Source organism: Pogona vitticeps, chromosome 7, assembly GCF_051106095.1.
Source record: "Pogona vitticeps strain Pit_001003342236 chromosome 7, PviZW2.1, whole genome shotgun sequence".
Taxonomy (NCBI): Eukaryota; Metazoa; Chordata; class Lepidosauria; order Squamata; family Agamidae; genus Pogona; species Pogona vitticeps.
Window position 1 is genome coordinate 15,085,805 of NC_135789.1, and position 18,428 is coordinate 15,104,232.

At 50.4% G+C, this 18,428-nt stretch overlaps 1 protein-coding gene across 2 annotated transcripts; it reads right to left on the reverse strand.

Annotated features, from left to right (window-relative positions):
• Positions 1–169: 169 nt before the first annotated feature.
• Positions 170–18,419, reverse strand: PIAS4 (protein inhibitor of activated STAT 4). Of its 2 annotated transcripts, none has more exons than XM_072978048.2 (11): positions 18,316–18,419; positions 13,546–14,023; positions 9,729–9,813; positions 9,119–9,160; positions 8,589–8,679; positions 8,055–8,183; positions 7,662–7,767; positions 5,706–5,779; positions 5,177–5,337; positions 4,266–4,408; positions 170–3,083 (listed from the first exon to the last, which is right to left on the reverse strand). In XM_072978048.2, the coding sequence occupies exons 1-11, from the start codon at positions 18,340–18,342 to the stop codon at positions 2,866–2,868; spliced, it is 1,554 nt and encodes a 517-aa protein (XP_072834149.1). In that variant the 5' UTR covers positions 18,343–18,419; the 3' UTR covers positions 170–2,865. The 2 variants fall into 2 exon arrangements, with proteins under 2 accessions (XP_072834149.1, XP_072834148.1); XM_072978047.2 differs by having other exon boundaries at positions 18,312–18,393.
• Between the last annotated feature and the right edge of the window lie 9 nt (positions 18,420–18,428).

Here is an 18,428-nt window from a genome sequence, read left to right on the forward strand (position 1 = left end):
TAAGAGGTCAGGAACTGATGATCCCCATCACCCCTTCAGATCTTCCCTTGAATTAAACATCCGGCCCCCCTGCCCAAGAAATAAGACACAAGCTTGATCCCGTCCAGCCAAAATAAACATGATACCAATTCTTCTGTCAGGACACCAAGGCGCAGCCAGTAGTCTTAACTAAAATTGAAATATTTCCTTTTATTTTATTTAACAAACACTATAATCTTGAGTTTTGAAGAATGTGTATTGGTGGAGGAAAGGAAAAAAAACAAGTTTCTTTTTTTTACAAAAAAAAATGGAGAGAAAGGTGGGAGGAAAATCAAGATGTAGAAAGAGACAGGGTAAACTTAAAAAGAAAGAAAGGAACCGTTATGTACAGCATGGAAAAGTCTGACCAGCTTGAGGGTAAGAAAAAAATAGGGAAAGAAAGCAAAGTCTCAGGGGGGTGGGGTGGGCAAAGGTTTTAAACACACAATTAAATTAGAATACAAATATCCAGGCTGGGGAGCTGGGGGGAAGATTCCTATATTACTGCGTGTCTAAGGACGCAAGCCGCAACCTGTACAGAAAGATCAGTCCAAAGTCTAAAAACGGATTTGAAGCAGGTCCGTGCATGGGGGGGTGGAGACGGTCTATCGCCTTGTTCCTTAAAATCACAAACATATTGCTTGAACTTTGGATGCACATTTTTGGGGTGGGGGTGGGGGTGGAAGGAATAGCCAGCGAAGGAACAGAGAGATGGGGCGGGAAGGGCAGAAGACACCCCCCCTGAGAAGAACTGGGATGGGCCAAGGAGCGCGAAGGCTATTCAAAGTCTTATTTGACATCCGGCTGTTCGCTTTGACCGCTCTTCTACCTGCTGGATGTTCCTGGGGGAAAAGTTTCCTAAGACAGACTCTTAAAAATCACTTGCATGTGGAAGGGAGAAGCAGCGGAGGGCAAGGAAGGATGGTGAATATTGGCTTTTAAAACAAGAGAAACCCACTTCCGTAGATGGGGGGGGTGTCTCTCCATCCTTCCTCCCTGCGCTCTGGGTTCCAACCTCCCTGTGAGACGGCTGCTCTTCCAGGAACAAACAACGTCCCTTTTTAAAGGCAAAAATACGATCGGCAGGGGAGTTTGCCATTTTTTTAAAAAACGGACACACCAAAACTCAAGGGCCGGATTTTCGGAGTCTGTCTGGCCATGCCAACCCTGGGGGCATTGCCCCCCCCGTGCTTCTCCGCGGAAGGGCTCAGCGTGTTCCTTGAGGGGTTGCAAGCCTTCGAAGAGACATCGGACCGATGTCTTTAAGAGGATCCGAGCGTGCACGTAACGAGAAGAAGGAGGATCACGACAGTCCAGGGGCAATTTTAAAACCACCACACCCAAGACAGTTCCCTATAGGCAGCATCCAACGGCTCCCCTCCCGGGTCCCCACATTGCAGCTCCAATGCCTGCGATCCACCTACACCTGAATTTATTTATTTCTTTATTATTCATTTTTTAAAACCGAGGTAGTTGGCTAGAAACCGGAAAGAAAGGGAAGAAGGAAAGAGAGAGAGCGAGAGAGGGGGGAAAAAACCCAACCAAAAACAACAACCCGGAGTTGGTATTTTATATATATATGTATATATATTGTGGTTCTGGAAGGCTCGTCTGTTCCTCTCTTTACTCCCCAGTAAGCCACTCAGTTTTTCGGAGTGGAAGGCGAGGGGCAACAGAGTCAACAGGCCTTTCCCTGTCTTCCAAAAACGAGCCAAGTTATTGCACTTTAAAACAACGACAAACGAGAATTTGTGGTTTGAGCCCTTCCCGTGTTTCTGAACAACCTCCCCCCCCAAAATCCGTGCCCCCCAACCGTTCTCACACCCTCCTTCCCTCCCACCTGCCCGCCTCCAATGGCTTCTGTTCAACTTTAAAAGGTGGGGAAGGAAGTGCCTCAAAGACTCGCTATGCTAAGAACCCTAACCCTTATTTTCAGAGAAGGCTAAAAAAGAAATTCCAACCTGTTCTTTACATGAGGTTCTTCTTGTGGTTAAGAGGTGGCAAAAGGGTCTTACGTCACCTTGTTGGCTTTATTCCCCCTCCGTCCCACCCTTTCCAGTCCTCCTTTCCCTCCCTGAACCCCCCCAACTTTCCCAAATTACCTTACGTGCCTATGGAACAGGGAATAACTCTGGGAATCTTGCCTAATTCTAGAAACCCATTCGGTGGTTAAGGAGGGAACACACACAAACAGCGCTCCAAACTCCTCTGCCACCACAACCAAATGCCCCAAGGATTTTTTCTTCTTCCTTTTTCCAGTAAGAGCAAAAGAGAGAAAGGGGGGGAAGTGGGGGCGGGGGGGGAAGAATCAGGAATGATTAGTCGTTGGACAAGGCGAAAATGAAAGGGGGAGAAAAATAGACGCACACAAACAACTTTGGAGAGACCCGTGAAAAGTTCAGCCAACCCACCAGTGTCTGGACAAAACGTCCTGTTCACCAGCATCAAGGTTGTTTTTGCTTCCTGCTCCCCATGCCCCAAAGTCACGGGGATGGCGGGGCTCAGGGAAGAAGGGGGCCGAAGAGGGAACGGAGTCAGTGGTCATTCCCGACAGGCCGCGTGCATCATCGGAGGCGTGCCTTTTGCTTCCTGGAGCCGCAAGGCGTCCGCCCACTCATGTGCTGCCCCTGCTGTGCGCCCTTCAGAGGGGAAGGTCTCTCTCTCTCTTTCTGTCTGTCTTTGCAGTCTCCGCTTGGAAGTCCACAGGGAAGCTCCGGAAGAGGACGAGACGGACGAGATGGCGCAGAGGGGAGGAAAAAACACCGAAGCCCTCTTCTTCCCGGATCTGAGAAAGCACCAGGGTATTCAAGCTTTTCCATAAGGCCGTCGCCGGAGCCGGCCCTGAGGTCAGCACGCAGAGGCCAACCCGTTCTTATATAGGCGCGGCACTTTTCGCTTCGGTGCCCCGTCATCGTCTTCCTCCTCCTCCTCCTCTTCCTCCTCCTCTTCCGAGGAGCTGCTGTCCAGGGTCAAATCCACCACGTCAGCTGGCGCCTTGCCATTCTCCACGCTGGGGGTGGCGCTGGCGGGCGCTGGCGGTGCCCCGTTGACATCCGAGGTGGTGCCTAGAAAGGCAGGGGAGAGGCCGAGCGGTGAGACCCCCTACAGGCGCCTCCATGCCAGGTGGTCTGGGAGGGGGCTCTAAACAGAGCGTTGGGAAGTAAGCCTTGTTTTCAGTCAGAGTTTGGTGTTGATTTTGCTTACTGTTTTTAGCAAGCAATTTGTTTGATGCTTTAAAAATACTAATATGCCTGCCATTTTTAGCTTTAAATGCTATGCTGTCTTTTAATGATGGGCTTGGTGGGGATGCAGAAAATACACACAGTCTTAAGGAGCAACCTTCTTGGTGGCTGCTCCTTAAGAATGGGGAACTCCCTGCCACCGGATGCTAGGCTGGCCCCAGCTTGATTGTCCATCCACCGGCAGGCCAAGACCTTTCTCTTTAGGCAGGCTTTTCCTTAATGACTAGTGGTTTTGAGAGGGGTTTTCAAATGGATTGTTGTGCTCTGTTGCTTTAAATATGCTTTACTGTTGATTTCATTTACCATTTTAAATATAATACTTGTTTAATTCTTTTCTAATAATTAACTGTTTTTAGCTTTTAAATGTTGTCTTGTTAATGAAGTAAGCTGTCTCAGGTCCTTTTTTAAGGAGAAAGGCTGGGTAAAAATATTTCGATTAGATTAAATAAAACCTCCAGGCCCCAAGGAAATCTATCTTTTCAATAAAATCAATCAATCAAACAGATTGATCTCTTTCCTCTCCTCCTTGTGAAAATATGTGGCTCAAATCAATGCCGGATTTCCAAGACCGGAGGGCACAACCTTAATAATCTTAGACTCTTAATAATCTTTGAACGACAAAGCTGGAAGCGACCCTCTGGATTATCCGGTCCAGCCCCTGTCAAGGAGGCCCAGTGCGGGATTCGAACTCCCAACCTCAGGCTCCACAGCCAGAGAACCTCAACACCTGAGTTCTTCCGCAGGAGCAAAACCTTCCCCTTACACTGGAGGCCTGGAAGCTCTGGCAACCTTGAAAATGCTCCCTTTCTGACTGGTTTTTTGACAACTCCAAAATCTATTGCACGTGTGTGTGTGTGCGTGTGTAGATGAACGGTGGAGGGGGGGTGGTGATGTGAAAATCCAAACACAAACACACACCCCATATCAGATTTAGATACATGCCTCATGCTTTAAGCTTGAAAGGACTTTTTTAAGTCTGTTGCCGACCAGGCTTTTGAGACCCACCTGCGGAACTCCCCACCACTAAGATGGGACACTGAGGGCTGTAGCTCCGTTCTTTCTCGGCTTTGATAGGACACCAAGAGCCATCCACAAGGTATTCGATCTCATCTGCGTCCTCGCACTCCGTCAGGATTTTCGACAGGAGCCTGGAGACCGTGTATGAGAGAGAGTGAGAGTAAGACAGAGAGATGTCAGAGTGCCTGTTTTGAACCCGGCACAGGGCTTCCCTACAAAGAGAACCAGTTCCACCAGAGGAGATCTGGACACCCATCGCTGGCGACAGGCATATAGAAGGGGCATTTGACGTGAGCCTGGGGGGGGCAGACACGTCACCCACCAAGCCCTAAAACAGTGCTGTTAAAACCATTGGCTTTGCCCTGGCGAGGAAATGACTTTTGCGGTGTTGCTGTCGCCGACCTGGAACCAAGGATCAACGGGTGGCGCAACTCTCGGAGGCTTGAAAAAGACCCTCCCTCCCTCCTTCCAGGGAACAGATCACAGAGCAGGGAAGGTACAAAGCAAAGCTTTGCTACTTCAGATCAGAAGCTGTATCTTCCTCCAGCAGCGACAGAACGTACTGGGTTTTGTGTATGTATTGTGTTGGTGGGGGGGGAAACACTCATTGCAGAATTGATCCACAGGCTAATAAAAGCAGGAGCCCTCACGGCCTGTTCGGTGTGCTTAGTTTCGTAAACCAGGAATATTACGATTCGGCCACCGGCTTTCGAAGGAAATTGCAAAACCCACAACGTAAGAAAAAGCAAAACCACCACCTGCTTGTCAGTCTCATGACCTGGGAGATTTTTCAAAGGGGCCGGCTGATACCTCCACGGTCTGTCTTGAGGGGAAAATCTTGGCCGTGGCGAGCTGTGTCCCCCCCCCACCTGTGTGAGCAGACACTCGGCGCCACTCACCCGTCAATCATCAGCTGGTCGTACGTGGCCGGCTTGTCGCACACGGGACACATCCACGTGGGCTTCTTCTCGTTCATCTGCAGGTAGAAAACGGCGTCGAAGCACTGCAGGTGTGCGCACGACTCGGCCCGGCAGGGGACGGAGAGGCGCATCTTCACCAGCTGTGGGGGGAGGGGGGAAAACACACAGATGTGTAAAGCCCAAAACAGGAACGGAGCTGACGGAGCGGGGCGGGCAGGAGACTTGGGGTGGACGGAGGCAACAAATCACTAAAATACATTCAAACGCCGACTCTGCTCTGGAGGTGAGGTCTCAAGGGACGTACAGACCGGGCTTTGGAAAAGCAATGAGTTTAGGAGCGACCTCTGTGTCTCATCCTTTCGCTCCTGGGCAGTTCCTGATGCAGTTTGGAAACTGTTCTCATTGGAAGAAAGAGATGAGCTCCAGAAACAGGTTTAAACTAAATCCGTCCTGAGGCCAGAAACTTCCTTCTAGGTCCCACGTTGTATCACGCCACGGAAGAACTTACCGGGCAGATCAGGGACACTCGGACGCCGGTGGTGGCAATTTCACTTTCGGGATCCAGGCGTAACTTCTCTTTAACTGTGAAGTGTTTTTTTGGGGGGGGGAGAGGAAGGAAGGAAGGAAAAGAGAGAGGTGGTCCTCAATTAATGACTCACACTTCCCCCTAGGATCTCCAGACTACATGGAGATGTCTGGCCATCAAGGAAGATGATAACAAAGATGGTTTTCAACATCTTTGCTGCTCCCAGAGATGGTGGAACTCCCCACCACTGGAGGCCAGGCTGGCCCCATCTTTGCTGTCCTTTCACAAGCTGGCGTAGATCTTTCTCTTCAGGCAAGCGGGGTTTTTAGACAGATGGCTATGCATTTTCCCCCTTTACTTTTTGTTTTTAGTACCCCTTGTGCTTACCATTTCTCAGAGTGGCATTTGTTCCTTTTAAACATTTGTATACTTATTGTTTTTAGTTTTAACATTATCTTCTGAGGATGTCACCTGCCTTTTTATACCCACTGTTCTTAGGTTTATGTATCATCTATTAACGGTGCAAATCATAGTTGCTTACTTGTTTTCTGCTTTATAAATATTATCTCTCAAGGACGTGAGCCTTTAAGGAGAAAGGCAGGGTAAATGTATTTCAAATAAATGAAATGATGGCCAACCCACGTCTCCCGTCAGGGAAGAATTTCAGGACCTCTGGATGATCAACATAGAAATTCTTCCCTCTTTTTTGATGTTTTTGTTGCTGAGGGACAAAACCAGGCCAGACATATTTCTAATCGCTCACTCATCAACCTGTGTGACACTGTGGCTCCCTTATTTAAGATACAATGGAGTCTCGACTTACGGTCAGCTCCACTTATGTACTTTTCAACCTACGGAATTCTCCGGCCGCAAAGTTTTACTTCGACTTGCGGCCGGAGAATCGACCTACAGACCAGAAGGGGGAGGCGGGGGAAAGGCTTTCCCTTTCCCCACCTCCCCCTTCCAGTCTGTAGGCCGTAGGACGTGCCTTGGGATGCCTTCCAGGGCTGCTCCGCCGCCATGGAAAGCATCTCGGAGCCCCCCCCCGCCGATAGTGCTTCGGAGCCACTATTGGCGGCGGGGGCGGGGGGGGGAACCCCCGGATGCCTTCCAGAGAAGCCTTGGAAGGCATCCAGAAGTCCCCCCCCTGCTGCCGCCACTGATGGGAGCCGTGCCGCGCCAGGCATGACTGGGATCCCCTAGCGCGGCTCGGCTCCCATCAGCGGCGGTGGGGGACCTCCTGATGCTTTCCAAGGCTTCTCTGGAAGGCATCTGGAGGTCTCCCCCCCCCCCCGCCGCCGGCGCTGGGAGCCTTCGGAGGTCTCAAAGGGCTTTCCTCCCAACATTGGAGGAAGCCGTTTGAGACCTCCAAAAGCAAAAAGGCAGGGAGAAAGGGCTAGAAATTCAAATTCCGATGTCAGGAGGAAAGCCCTTTGAGACCTCCGAAGGCTCCCAGCAGTGGCTGCGGCGGCAGGGGGGGACCTCCGGATGCCTTCCCTGCCGCCATGGGAGGCCTTTTGGAGGTTCCCCCCCACTGCCGATAGTGCCTCCGAAGCCCTCCCCTGGTAGGCCCGTCCACCCTGGAAAAGCCTGCGTCGGCGGGGGGGGGAAGCTCCGAGAGGCCTCCGGCAGTGGCGACGAAGCCCTCAGAGTCCTCCAGCAGCAGTGATGGCGGTGGCGGGGGACCCCTGGAAGGCTTCAGAAAGGTAAGTTTTTATTTTTAAAATGTTATTTCAACTTTGTGTGTTTGTGTGGAGGGGATTTTCTTGGGCGGGTTACGGATTAAATGGTTTTCAATGCATTCCTATGGGGAATGCATTTTCGACCGGCGTGCTTTTCGACCTACAGACTCCATTCCAATATGGATTAATTCCGTAGGTCAAGACCCCACTGTACCGTTAGATCAAGAACAGGAAAGGAGGAGGAGGGGGCCCTCACCCAGCGCCTTGCAGAGCTCCGGGTGCTTGATGCCGATCGTTTTCAATCTCTGGAGCAGCTCCGTCGAGGTCATCTGTCGTACGAGGAAGAGCCCCACGGAATAACTCTGGACGCCAGACCAGGGGAGGGAGGAAAGAAAGACAGTGGGTGAGGCCCAAAGGGTGGAACAAGAGAAGAGAGCAGATCCCAAGGGCACGATCCGACCCAACTATCTAAGGAAAGTTACACCTAGGGACTTAGGGGGAGGACTTACCAAACTCCATGGGTGGACCGGGGTCTACTCTAGAGAAGATTAATGGCGGGCTTTGGCTGGCGGATTTAGAAGAGCAGGAAGGGGAAAAGGGGCTTCCCCCCCACTGCCAGAACCCTCACCCCACCCGCCCCAATCCGCACCTTTCCGTAGTTGCCCCAAATGACGGTGATGCGGTTGGTGGCGGAAGACAGGTAGAGGAGGTGCGTCAGGTTGATGGGGCGACATGGCCGCTTGGGCTCCACCCCTGGCTTGTTGGAAGGGTAATAACCCTTTAAAAAAAGGGGGAAAAAGGGAAGGAAAAACAGAGAGAAAGGTTCATTTTAGGTTTTAAACCCCCCCCCCAGAAGTATCTGTGTGATTCATCAGTTTAAAACAACAACCACACACACACGGAAATCTTCAGAGTCGTCTCACACTTTCTGTCCTGCATGCAGGCCACACAGAGGCCACAGGACTACACAGCCCATTCTCCCCCTCCGACCCACACCCACCCCGGCGACTTCATTCGGATCATGAACAAAAGCGTGTTTACAGCAAATGGGTGGTGGTGGTGTTGTAGTGGTTCGAATGTCCGACGAGGATCCCAGAGGCCCGAGTTCTAATCTCAGTCCAAGCACAAAACCCCAGGGCCTCACCACCCTTTTTCCCAGGCAGAACGTTTAGGCTTAACTTACAGGGACAGAACAGTAACTATGGTTCACTTTGACGGCGATATTGGGAGGGTATTGGTCTTCCTGAGGGCAGCTGGTGTCTGTGTAGCAGATTCTAGAAGAGAAAAATCAGGATCAGAAACCCAGGTCAAGAAGAGGACCGATCCGGGTTCAGATCTTCCATCACCACCCCCACTCCCACCCTGCTTCCTTAGGGGTCACATCTTTTAATACACCCATTACGGTTTTGCTACCCAGTTCCTGAGACTTACACCCCCTGAAAAGCCCAGAGCGACCATGAGTCTGATGGGGCAGTATATAATAAAAATTACAGGAAACAAGCAAGCGAGCCAACAAATACTTTAAAAGACAATTCTGTTTATTTGGGTTGGGTGTCTTTCGGGAGAGTGAGACCCATTCGCCGGAGTCAGCTGAACTCAGGGGAAGGACTCTGAAGCCGAGCCGCTTGTGTGCTCCTTGCCCACTCCACGGCCTCGGTTTTACCGCCTGCCTCCCTCCCCCTCAGGGGTTTTAATTAACCACCGCCAGCTTACCTGAGGACGACCTGAATGGATCTCACACCTGGCTGTAGCTCCCTGCCGAACAGACAGGAAGGGAGGAAAAAACAGAAGATAATACAGATTAAGCTCCCATCTTAAACAGAAAAACAAACAAACCCAGAGAAATGCTTGCCAGGGTCATTGGGACCCTCCTAACGTAGGTATTTTGCATAGCTTTCTCCACGCGTGTTCATAAACGCACTCCCCCCAATTGTTCTCGTATTGCTGCTTTCCCCTCCCCCCATGCAAAATAAACTGTAGCTAAGATCTTTTTGCTGCGGTTGTCTTTTGCTTCATCCGACCGGGTGGAACGCAGCCCCTGACTATTCAAACCTGCTGCTCCGTTGGAAGAAGGGTCCAGCTAAGGCTCCCATTTTACAGACAAGGAACACAGAGGTCCGGAAGTAAGCAAAGGAACCTCAGGCCAACTCAGGGGTTAAGACACCTGGGCTGATTTTGCAGTTTTACTTGCCACTGTTAGCACCACCAGGAGCCAAAAATAAAAATAAACAAAATCTCCCTGGTTCCTCAACTCCTACAACCTGCCCCGAAATTGACCTTCCGCCTCCCAGCAGGCTACGAGCCGTTGATTCCGGGAGCATACCTGGAGTTTCGGATCATGTCCACTTGCCGCGGCGTCAGGGCAAAGACGCAGGGGCTTTCCTGAAGCTTCTCGTTGTTCTGAGGGACTGGAGGGAGGGAAGCAAAAAGAGAAGATCGGTTTACACCGAGCAAGGAAAGAGAGGAAAGCCAACTCATGAAACCCAACAGCCCCCCCCCCCCCCGTCTCTCTTTCCTGGGGGCAGAGGTAAAGAGGAAGGAAAAAAAAAACACCACTTCATTGTAAAGGCCTTTTTTGGCGGGAGGGAGGCGTGCTTTAAAACCAAGAACAGCTTCTGTGCTGGGAAGAATCAAGCTTTTATCACCCCCAGGAAGACCCGGGCAGCCCTGTAAAGACGAACCAGCGTTTCATGAAGCCTATGAGTTTTGTGTGTGTTTGTGTGTGTGTGGATCCGCTGGGTCAAATCACACACCATTCCTCCTTCAAATAGCATGTCGTGCAGAAGGTATACCTCGGTTTGTCTGCAGCGGGGGGGGGGGGAATCAACCTGAGCTCATCACCGTTCCAGGTACAGATGTTTCAGAGCAACGTTTTACAGGCCAAATTGGACGGATGGACATCCTCCTGTTACGGTCTCAGGGCCAAGTAGTTTCCCCCCCCTTCAGGTGGAGCCCAGCAAGGTTCAAGAGGTGTGGGTGGGTTTCCTGGACTTGCTGTAGCTGTCTGCTCCTGCCATCATCCCATCTGGAGCAGCTCAGGTTTAGCAAAGTGGCTGTATGGGGTGTACCTTCAGCTTATGACCAAGTTAAGTCGGGCACAGAAAAAGGGATGGAAAGAAAACCCAGCCGAATGGGGTGGAAAATGCCATCGGTCTTGGTGGAGAAGGTTAAAAAAATAGCCTCTGATCACCCTTTGATTCCCATAATGAATATGTTATAACAGCAGCACAACGGCTCATTGCAAACAACAACAACAACTTGGAAGCAAAACTGGGTTTTCCATTTGCACGAAGGGTGTAGCAAAATGTGGAATATTGCACTTAAGGATAAACTGACTTCGGAAATTAAGTTTTAAAAAAGGAGAATTAAAGAAAAGTAGGCTTAATGAGATATGGGATGGATTCATAAGAGCTGTCTTGAGAAAAGGAAAAGGGGAAGAGCCAAACAAGGATGATATGTGTTTTTGGAAGCAGATCTGGGGACAGTTAAATGATGGGAAGAAGGTGAGGGATAAGCGGGGGAGGGGAATTAAATGAAATGTCATGGTCTACAGGGTGAAGGTAACACTAAGTTTTTGTGTACATATTTTTGTATGTAATTCATGTGAAAAGAATATTAATTTTATGTTATATTTTATGAATATGTTTACATTTAAAATTTTAAAAAATATATTACACCCCCAAAAAACCACACCTTTGATCGGAGGAAAAGGTGCTTCTGGTATAGACTGTTTCCAAAGATGCTTTCAGACTCTTTAAAAAAAATCAGCACCAATGAGCAAAGGAAAATCGAGGACTCTGCCATCGGGGTAGGGGGAAGGAGAAAGGAAATTCCTCATAGAAACTATTTCAAGAACAGCCAAGAAATATTTTCCCCAAAAGTAAACAATCACAGTAGGACCTCTGTATCTGCAGGGGCTCAGTTCCAACCCCTCCCCTGGATGCTGAAAAACGCAGATGATTGCAAACACTCTTTTAATAGCGAATGCACAGTCTCTGGACCCCTCTAGTGGCCAGTTCCCATAACTTCACTGTTAGAAATCTCCATTTTGGGGATTTTTCTTTTAATATTTTTAATATTTTTCTTTTAACATTTTCAGCCTGTGGATCAGTGAACCAGCAGATACTGATCCTGTCGATAAGGGGGTCCTACGGGATCTCCAAAAATACAGCCTTAAAGGTACCCATGTTTCCCCGGGGGATGCTTCTGGGGCCCAGAACTTACCGGGGCTGAAGTGTTACATCAGTATCAAGCCCACTTTTTAAAAGCACTGACCAGGACGATTTAGGGATGAACGAGGAAGGAAAGATCAGTGCAAACTCATCCCGGCAATATTAAGGTTGCTAAAAGCTGGAGGGGGGGGAGGTCCTGCCCGCCTGGAGGGTTGTTGCTTTTGAGCAACCGAGATCCCTGGGTGTAAATCCATCCCCGGATGTACAGGCGCAGGGCGGAGTTAAGAAAAGTAATTTAAAACCAAAGACTGGTCTCAACTGCCGAGCTTGGAACCAAGGAGGATAAACAGAGGAGGCAACAAGGAGAGTTAATTCTACACCTAGGCTTTTATGGGGCCCCCTTGGAGAAAAAATTTTGGACCGGGTCCTAGAACGTTTTGCTTGAGACAATTCCCAGCCATTGCGATTGCTGGCCAGCCAGGGTTCCTGGCCAATGATGTCCAACATCCCCTCACTTGGGAACTGTCAGATCTCAAGGTTTTCCACACATCACATGCCAGTCACCAGGAGGTGGCGGCGTGACATGGCGGCAAAAACACCCAACGCGATCCTAGCCTAAAGGATAAGAAGAAGGAAAGGCTCTCTTGCGGTCGAAGGGAGATCACTCCGGACACCCTCCATGACTAAAAGAGCTTAAGAAGCAAACCAAAAAGCAGCCGCCTCCTTCCACCATGAAATATTTCAAGGACACGGACCCCCCCCCCGCTTGTTCTCTCCACTGTTCTTTTCAGGAGGATCCCTGTTAAATTTAATTCCATTACTTATGAGGTGCCAAAGTCACTCTGTGGCGGCCAGGCCTGGCTTTTGCAGGAGGCAAACAAACGCCGGTGCTCAAAGGTGGGGCGGCTGGTCTGGGAGCCTGCTGGCCAGAAGGCTTCTCCCAGGCGTTTCAGTGGGGTGGCTCGCTGGCCACACAGAACCCCTCTGCTTGAGGAACCGGACCACTTGCCTCTTGGTGTCCAGGTTCGGTCGATGGCGCTGGGTCAGTCACCACAAACCTCGGCGACGTGAAATTTGGTGCCTTGAGGGGAAGGGCCTTCTCCCTCCCCGATCTCGAGGCCCTCCCGGGTGTCATTTACAAGGAGAGATTTAAGTGTGTTGGCCCCCATCCCTGGGGGGGGGGGAATGACAAAAATCCGACACCCTGACCAGTTTAGGACATTCAAAACTCACCTGTTTTCCCAAAGCCTTTGCTGCGCAGCCCAAACTCTCTTCCCCTTTCTGGGCTCTATTAATGTCGCGTCCTTACCCGTTTTATCATTACATGCTGCTCTGGAAACCTCTGATCTAAGCGGTTCATGTGTACACATGGAAATAAATATATGAATTAAAACCCAGGCACAAAGTGAAACCCTGGGGGATAAAGTAACCGTCGTAAGCCTTGTCTCCAGCCTGCGTTTCCTTTTGGCAAAACTGCCGAAAGATCATCTTGGAGGAGGGACGGTTTATACTGTGAGTTTTCTTTCCCTGTTCTGCGGTTTGAGAGTCCTACAGAACAATGCCAGGGTTTAAACCCGCATCTCTGCCAGGTCCTGCTGTGTTGTTTTTCCGAAGCCAACCTGCGGTCTCCGCTACGTACCTTCCTATTTTCTAGTACATCTCGCCTGGCTCCCAAACACATGCAAATCAAAACCCTCACAGAGCTAAAGGCAAACGGCAAGGCGGAAAAAAGCAGGGCCCTCCTGAGCGTCTCTGGCGGAAATAAAGAGACCAGAAAGGGCTGGTCCGGAATCCCATCCCGGACGTTTAGCATTGCAGGGGTTTCATGGTGGTCTCTCCTCCAGCCAGCATGCTCACACCCCTCGCCAACCCACACAGGCAGAGAGAGAGAGAGCTCTGAAGGGGGGCTATTCCCCCACCCACCCGAAACCCTCCCGGGGAAGGGACTCCCCCTCCAGCCCCACTCACCGAGCTCGGTGGGTTTCAGCAGTTCGTCCAAGATGGTGTAGAATGGAAGTTTCACTAGCCGCACCTCTGGCTTGGCTGGCTTGACGGGTAACCGCCCGAGTCCGTTTAAATACTTCCCGTAGAGGGAGGGATAGTCAATGTTCGGGGTGGAGAGGGCAGTCCGGGCCACTGTGTTGCTGCGGTCGTAAGACGGGTGGAGGGAGAGGGCGTCGGGGGGAGGTCGGTGCGGGGGCTGCGGGGGTGCCGGCTGCTGTTGGGACAGCTGAGGCGGCGGCTGGGGGGTCTGCCCCGAGTCCGAGAGCTTGGCGTACCGGGTCTCGTAGATCTCCTTAATCTTCTTGAACAGTTCCGGGCTGCAGTCGAACTGGACCAGCTGCAAGGCCCGCGTGACCAGTTCGTGCTTGAGGCCGCTCTTGCTCCGGCCGACGAAGCCCAGCAACATCTGGAGGTCCGACACACGGAAGCTCATCACCATGTTCTGTGGGTGCGGAGAAGACAGACAGAGAGAGAGAGAGAGAAGACAGACTGAACCCAGGAGTGAAAGCTTTGCTCGTAGACCAAATGGCCTTGTGACAGTTTGGGCAACTAACGGGGGTGAGGGGGGAGGGCGGACATTCCCTCCAAATCTTGGTTATTCATTCATTCATTCATTCATTCATTCATTCATTCAAGACTTTCTTTTTTTATGTGTATGTTCTTTTTAAAAAAATCCTTCCCCCACCCCCAGGGTTCTGAAAGCAATGCACACTGAAACAGAGAAAAACATTCTGGACAAATACAGGCAAAACCAACCGATGATGTTTTCAACACAGATTCAAAACCACTCCAACCAACCAATCAATCAACCAATAACAACCAATGGCATGAAATGCCACGTGGATAAAGCCATCCTGATACACCTTCAGAGGCAGTTCCGGAATGGAAGGGCTGCTACAGAGAAGGGCCTGTCTCTTACACTCGCCTAATGGTCTCTCTGGGGTGGGGTGGGGGACAGGGATCTATATACTGGATCCCCTATTCCAAGCAATCTCAGACAGGGAATGGCAGCTTTTGAGACACCAGTGGTTGAGCGCTCGCTTGCTGGGCCAAAATTCAGAGTGACCACCTTTCAGGAAGAATGGTTTCGCTATCCTGATCTTCCATCTACTCATTTCTCTCCTTCTCAAAGCTGAGATTCCTTCCGAATAATTTGTGTCCAGATGCAAGGAGAGGGCTAACTCAAGACCCGTTACTGCCTGAGACTTGACAAATGCCGGAAGTGGAAACATTACAAGCGACACAGGGAATTCAGACCACGCTGCGCCCATCTTGGCCCACCCATGAAAAACGGGTCTCCTGACAGAAGGCAACCAGCGTGGAATTATGGAGAAGCAAAGGCTCAATCTCCTGGTTAAGCCCCTCCACCTCCTTCCTAACCCTCTGATTTTTTTTCTCTCTCAAGCAACAGGGTGGGAGATTTAGCTCTGCATCTTTACCACCTTGTTCTTTCTTTATCTTTAAATAGCAAGCAGCTAGCCCTCGTGGAGAACGGAAACCCCGGCAGGAAAGATTCCGTTCCTCTTCTTTGCATCCAGGGGGAATTCTTCCCATTTCCGCAACTGGGATTTTATCCTATCCTGCTATCTCCCCCCCAGTCACTTGAGGCAACCCACAAAACTTTGCGCCATTCATACATTGCTGGTTCAGCCCCACAGCTTCTGTCCAGCTCCGTTACCAGCTGCCATCAACACCCAGGAAACTTTACCACGGGCAAATTATACCCAAACTCTCCTGCAAGAAGGGGAGACAGGAGACAGAAATGGGGTCTTCCTGGCCATCAGAAACATCCTTTCTTTCCTCCTCCTGACTGAGCCAAAACTTGCATCACATTTTGCTGAAGGATCACCAAGCAAAATGTGATGCCAAGACAGAGGGGAGAAAACCCCACGGCCCTGATGCCAGCACCCCGATGACGACTTCAGCTGCCCTTTAACTCTTGAGCCACAACATCTTGGCTATAAGCCTCTGCATTTCTATGATGCTTCAACGTTTAAAAGCAGCCCACACACGGCGCAAACACCATCATGTAATACAGAGATATTATGTATTCTCATGCCGTAGGGGACCACTGTCTGCAGGATCAGTATTCACGGATTCACTTATCCGCAGGCTGAAAATATTAAATAAAAAAATGCTCAGAAATATCTATTTATTTGGATTTCCAGGGTGTATTTACCAAAATGGTCCCCTCAAGGGAGCCAGAGACCATGCAATGTGTCATGTTTTTCAAGGTCTGCGAAGCAGGATGGAACTGATTCCTCTGGCTGTACTGTCAGTGTGGAGCTGTGGCTGAAGACCTAAGTGGCTCACCAAGGAAGGAAGGGCAATAGTGGCCCTTCAAATGTTCTGGGGACTATGGTCCCCATCAGCCCCAGACAGTTCAGCCAATGGAGCGTGGTAGTGAAGCTGCCCCATGGTAGAGAAAATCCCACAGAATACACCTGGATTTGCACCAAGATGGAAGAGGCAGTCTTACCTCACCTGGTAGATTTTAATGGAGGCCTTCCTCTATCTTTCAAATCCATGCACAGCCCATTCCTTCCTCCCAAAGCTGCTCACGCTGCTTTTGTTTCCGAGTATTCCTCACTGCTAGAATGAACCACCTCTGTTGCTGCCAACTAAACCAGCCACTCATGTCGGAATCAACAAACCCAGCTCTAAAGGCACGATGGTAAAATTGCTACACAATGCGAGACCTCTCATATGACACACACCGACTATGTCGGTGGCAAAATAACTAGAAGAGTTCCTCTCGTTAAGATACAGTCAACTGAGCCCTGCAATGAGTTTATTACAGATGGGCTTATTACAGATGATACTTTGACTGAATAGATCTCTGAGCAGGTGGGCCACCGAAATGGGTGCCTTTTAGCTGTGTTCTGCCCACCATCCACTCTCTCCCTCAACACCTGTGCGCATGGAATGTAAATAAAGCATATACCTCAGGTAAACAGAAGGGCTGCTATACCAAATCTTCCTGTTTCTGCCATATCCATGATGCAGCTGGAATTTTTTATTTGCATAAGAACACACATTCACATCTATATTCATAGAACAAATATCTGTCCATCCAGGATGACATTTAATCCACCTGATAAAGTGGCCCTTAGTCTTAAAAAAAAACCAACAACCTTGAGCTAGAATAAACCTTCACCTTTTAAAGATGCCCACAGAATTCATGTGCCCATAAGTGTGTGCTGGCCACCTGGATGAAACTAAATGCAAGTTCCCTTACCAAGCATTACGCTCCCATTAACTCAATGGGGTTTACTTTAGCCGAAGCCAATACAGAACTGCTCTACTGTCACGGCTGAAAAATCAAAAAGCCAAACCCAGCATCTCTCGAGTCACCAAAGAGGGGCGGTTCCTCCTAATGTCCGGTGTGGTCCGTGTCTCGTCCAAGGGAACCGTAACAATATAAAACAATATTTAAAAAAACACAGGGGCATGTCAATACTGGAGAGAAAAAATGGGGAGAGATGGGTGGAAGTAGAAATGAAAAGAAAATGTCAAGTGAACTCAATAAAGGGAGAATATATAGAATCATAGACTACGTAATTGAGCTAGAAGGGGACTACAAGCCCATTGAGTCCAACTTTCCGTTCAAGACAGGAATCCAAATCAAAGCAAATTGGACAGCTGGTGGTCCTATTTTCTCTTGAAGGCCCCCAGTGTTGAAACGCTCACCCCCTCCCGAGGTCATAGCTCCCGCTGTCATACCGCTCTAACAGTTCAGCCAGAATCTGGCTTCCTGTCACTTGAGCCCATCGTGACATGTCCTGCCCTCTGGGAAGATGGAGGACCAATCCCCTCCTCTGTAGGACCCCCCCTTTCAAGCCTTTGAAGAGTACTCTCCTATCCTCTGTCCTCTTTAAAGGGAAAAGGCAAAAGAACCAAGGAGCAGGCCCAGAGGAGCAACGGAGACGTGGTGTTGATTTACAGCAGCTTTGAAGCCCAGCACAACCAGGGTGCCAACCCCAAGGGAGCAGCAGCAGCAGAAAGGCAATACAGCAAGTGGCAGAGAGAGGGGTAACAATGGGGTGCATGTGAACCTGTACGTATACAGAGAGATTAATCTCATGGAGCTGTGACCAAAAGAAAAAAAAAGGATGGGTGCAGGAAGAGTGGTTATGGGGGAAGATCTAGCTGGGACCAGGAAGGGAACGAGGATCCCAGCAGTATTGGAAGCCTAGAGAGGGATCTTTTTTAGGCAAGAGAGAAAAATGAAGTTTATATTGGGGTAGGGGGAGCTTCTAAGGGGGAAGAGAAAGGAGGAGGCTCCTATGGGGGGGAGTGCAGAGAAGGGTCCCAGAAGAGGGATCGGGGGTTGTTTATTCCTAAGATGAAAGGAGGGGGACTCATCTACAGGGCACAGAGAGGGAAACCTTTTCATAATAATAAAGGGGTCAGGTGTGGGAAAGGCAAGGTGCTATAATGGGGGGGACCAAAGCAGGGGGGAACCCATGTCAAGAGGTGCAGGGAGCGGGGGGGAGCCAATATTGGGGGGACTCCCTTTTCCCCTGAGAGTTAATGGGCGGGGCTTCAGGCTCCCCGGAGGCCACGCCCCCTCCTTCCCTCCCTCCCAGGTGCCTCCCCTGACAGAAAGGGCCGGTCCGCTCCCACCGCCTTCCTTCCCCGTGGGGAGGGAGCCCCAGATGAGGGACCCCCCTCACTTTCTTACCCCCTCCCCGAGCCCTCCCCGGTCTCCCTCCGCCTCTTTCACTCACTCACTTTCGCCTCCACCAGCTCCGCCGCCATCTTGGCTTCCAGCGTCCAACGCGCCGGGGACAGGTGGAGGGAGGGGGGCGAGGAAGGGAGAAGAGCCGACCGCGTCACGTGACGGG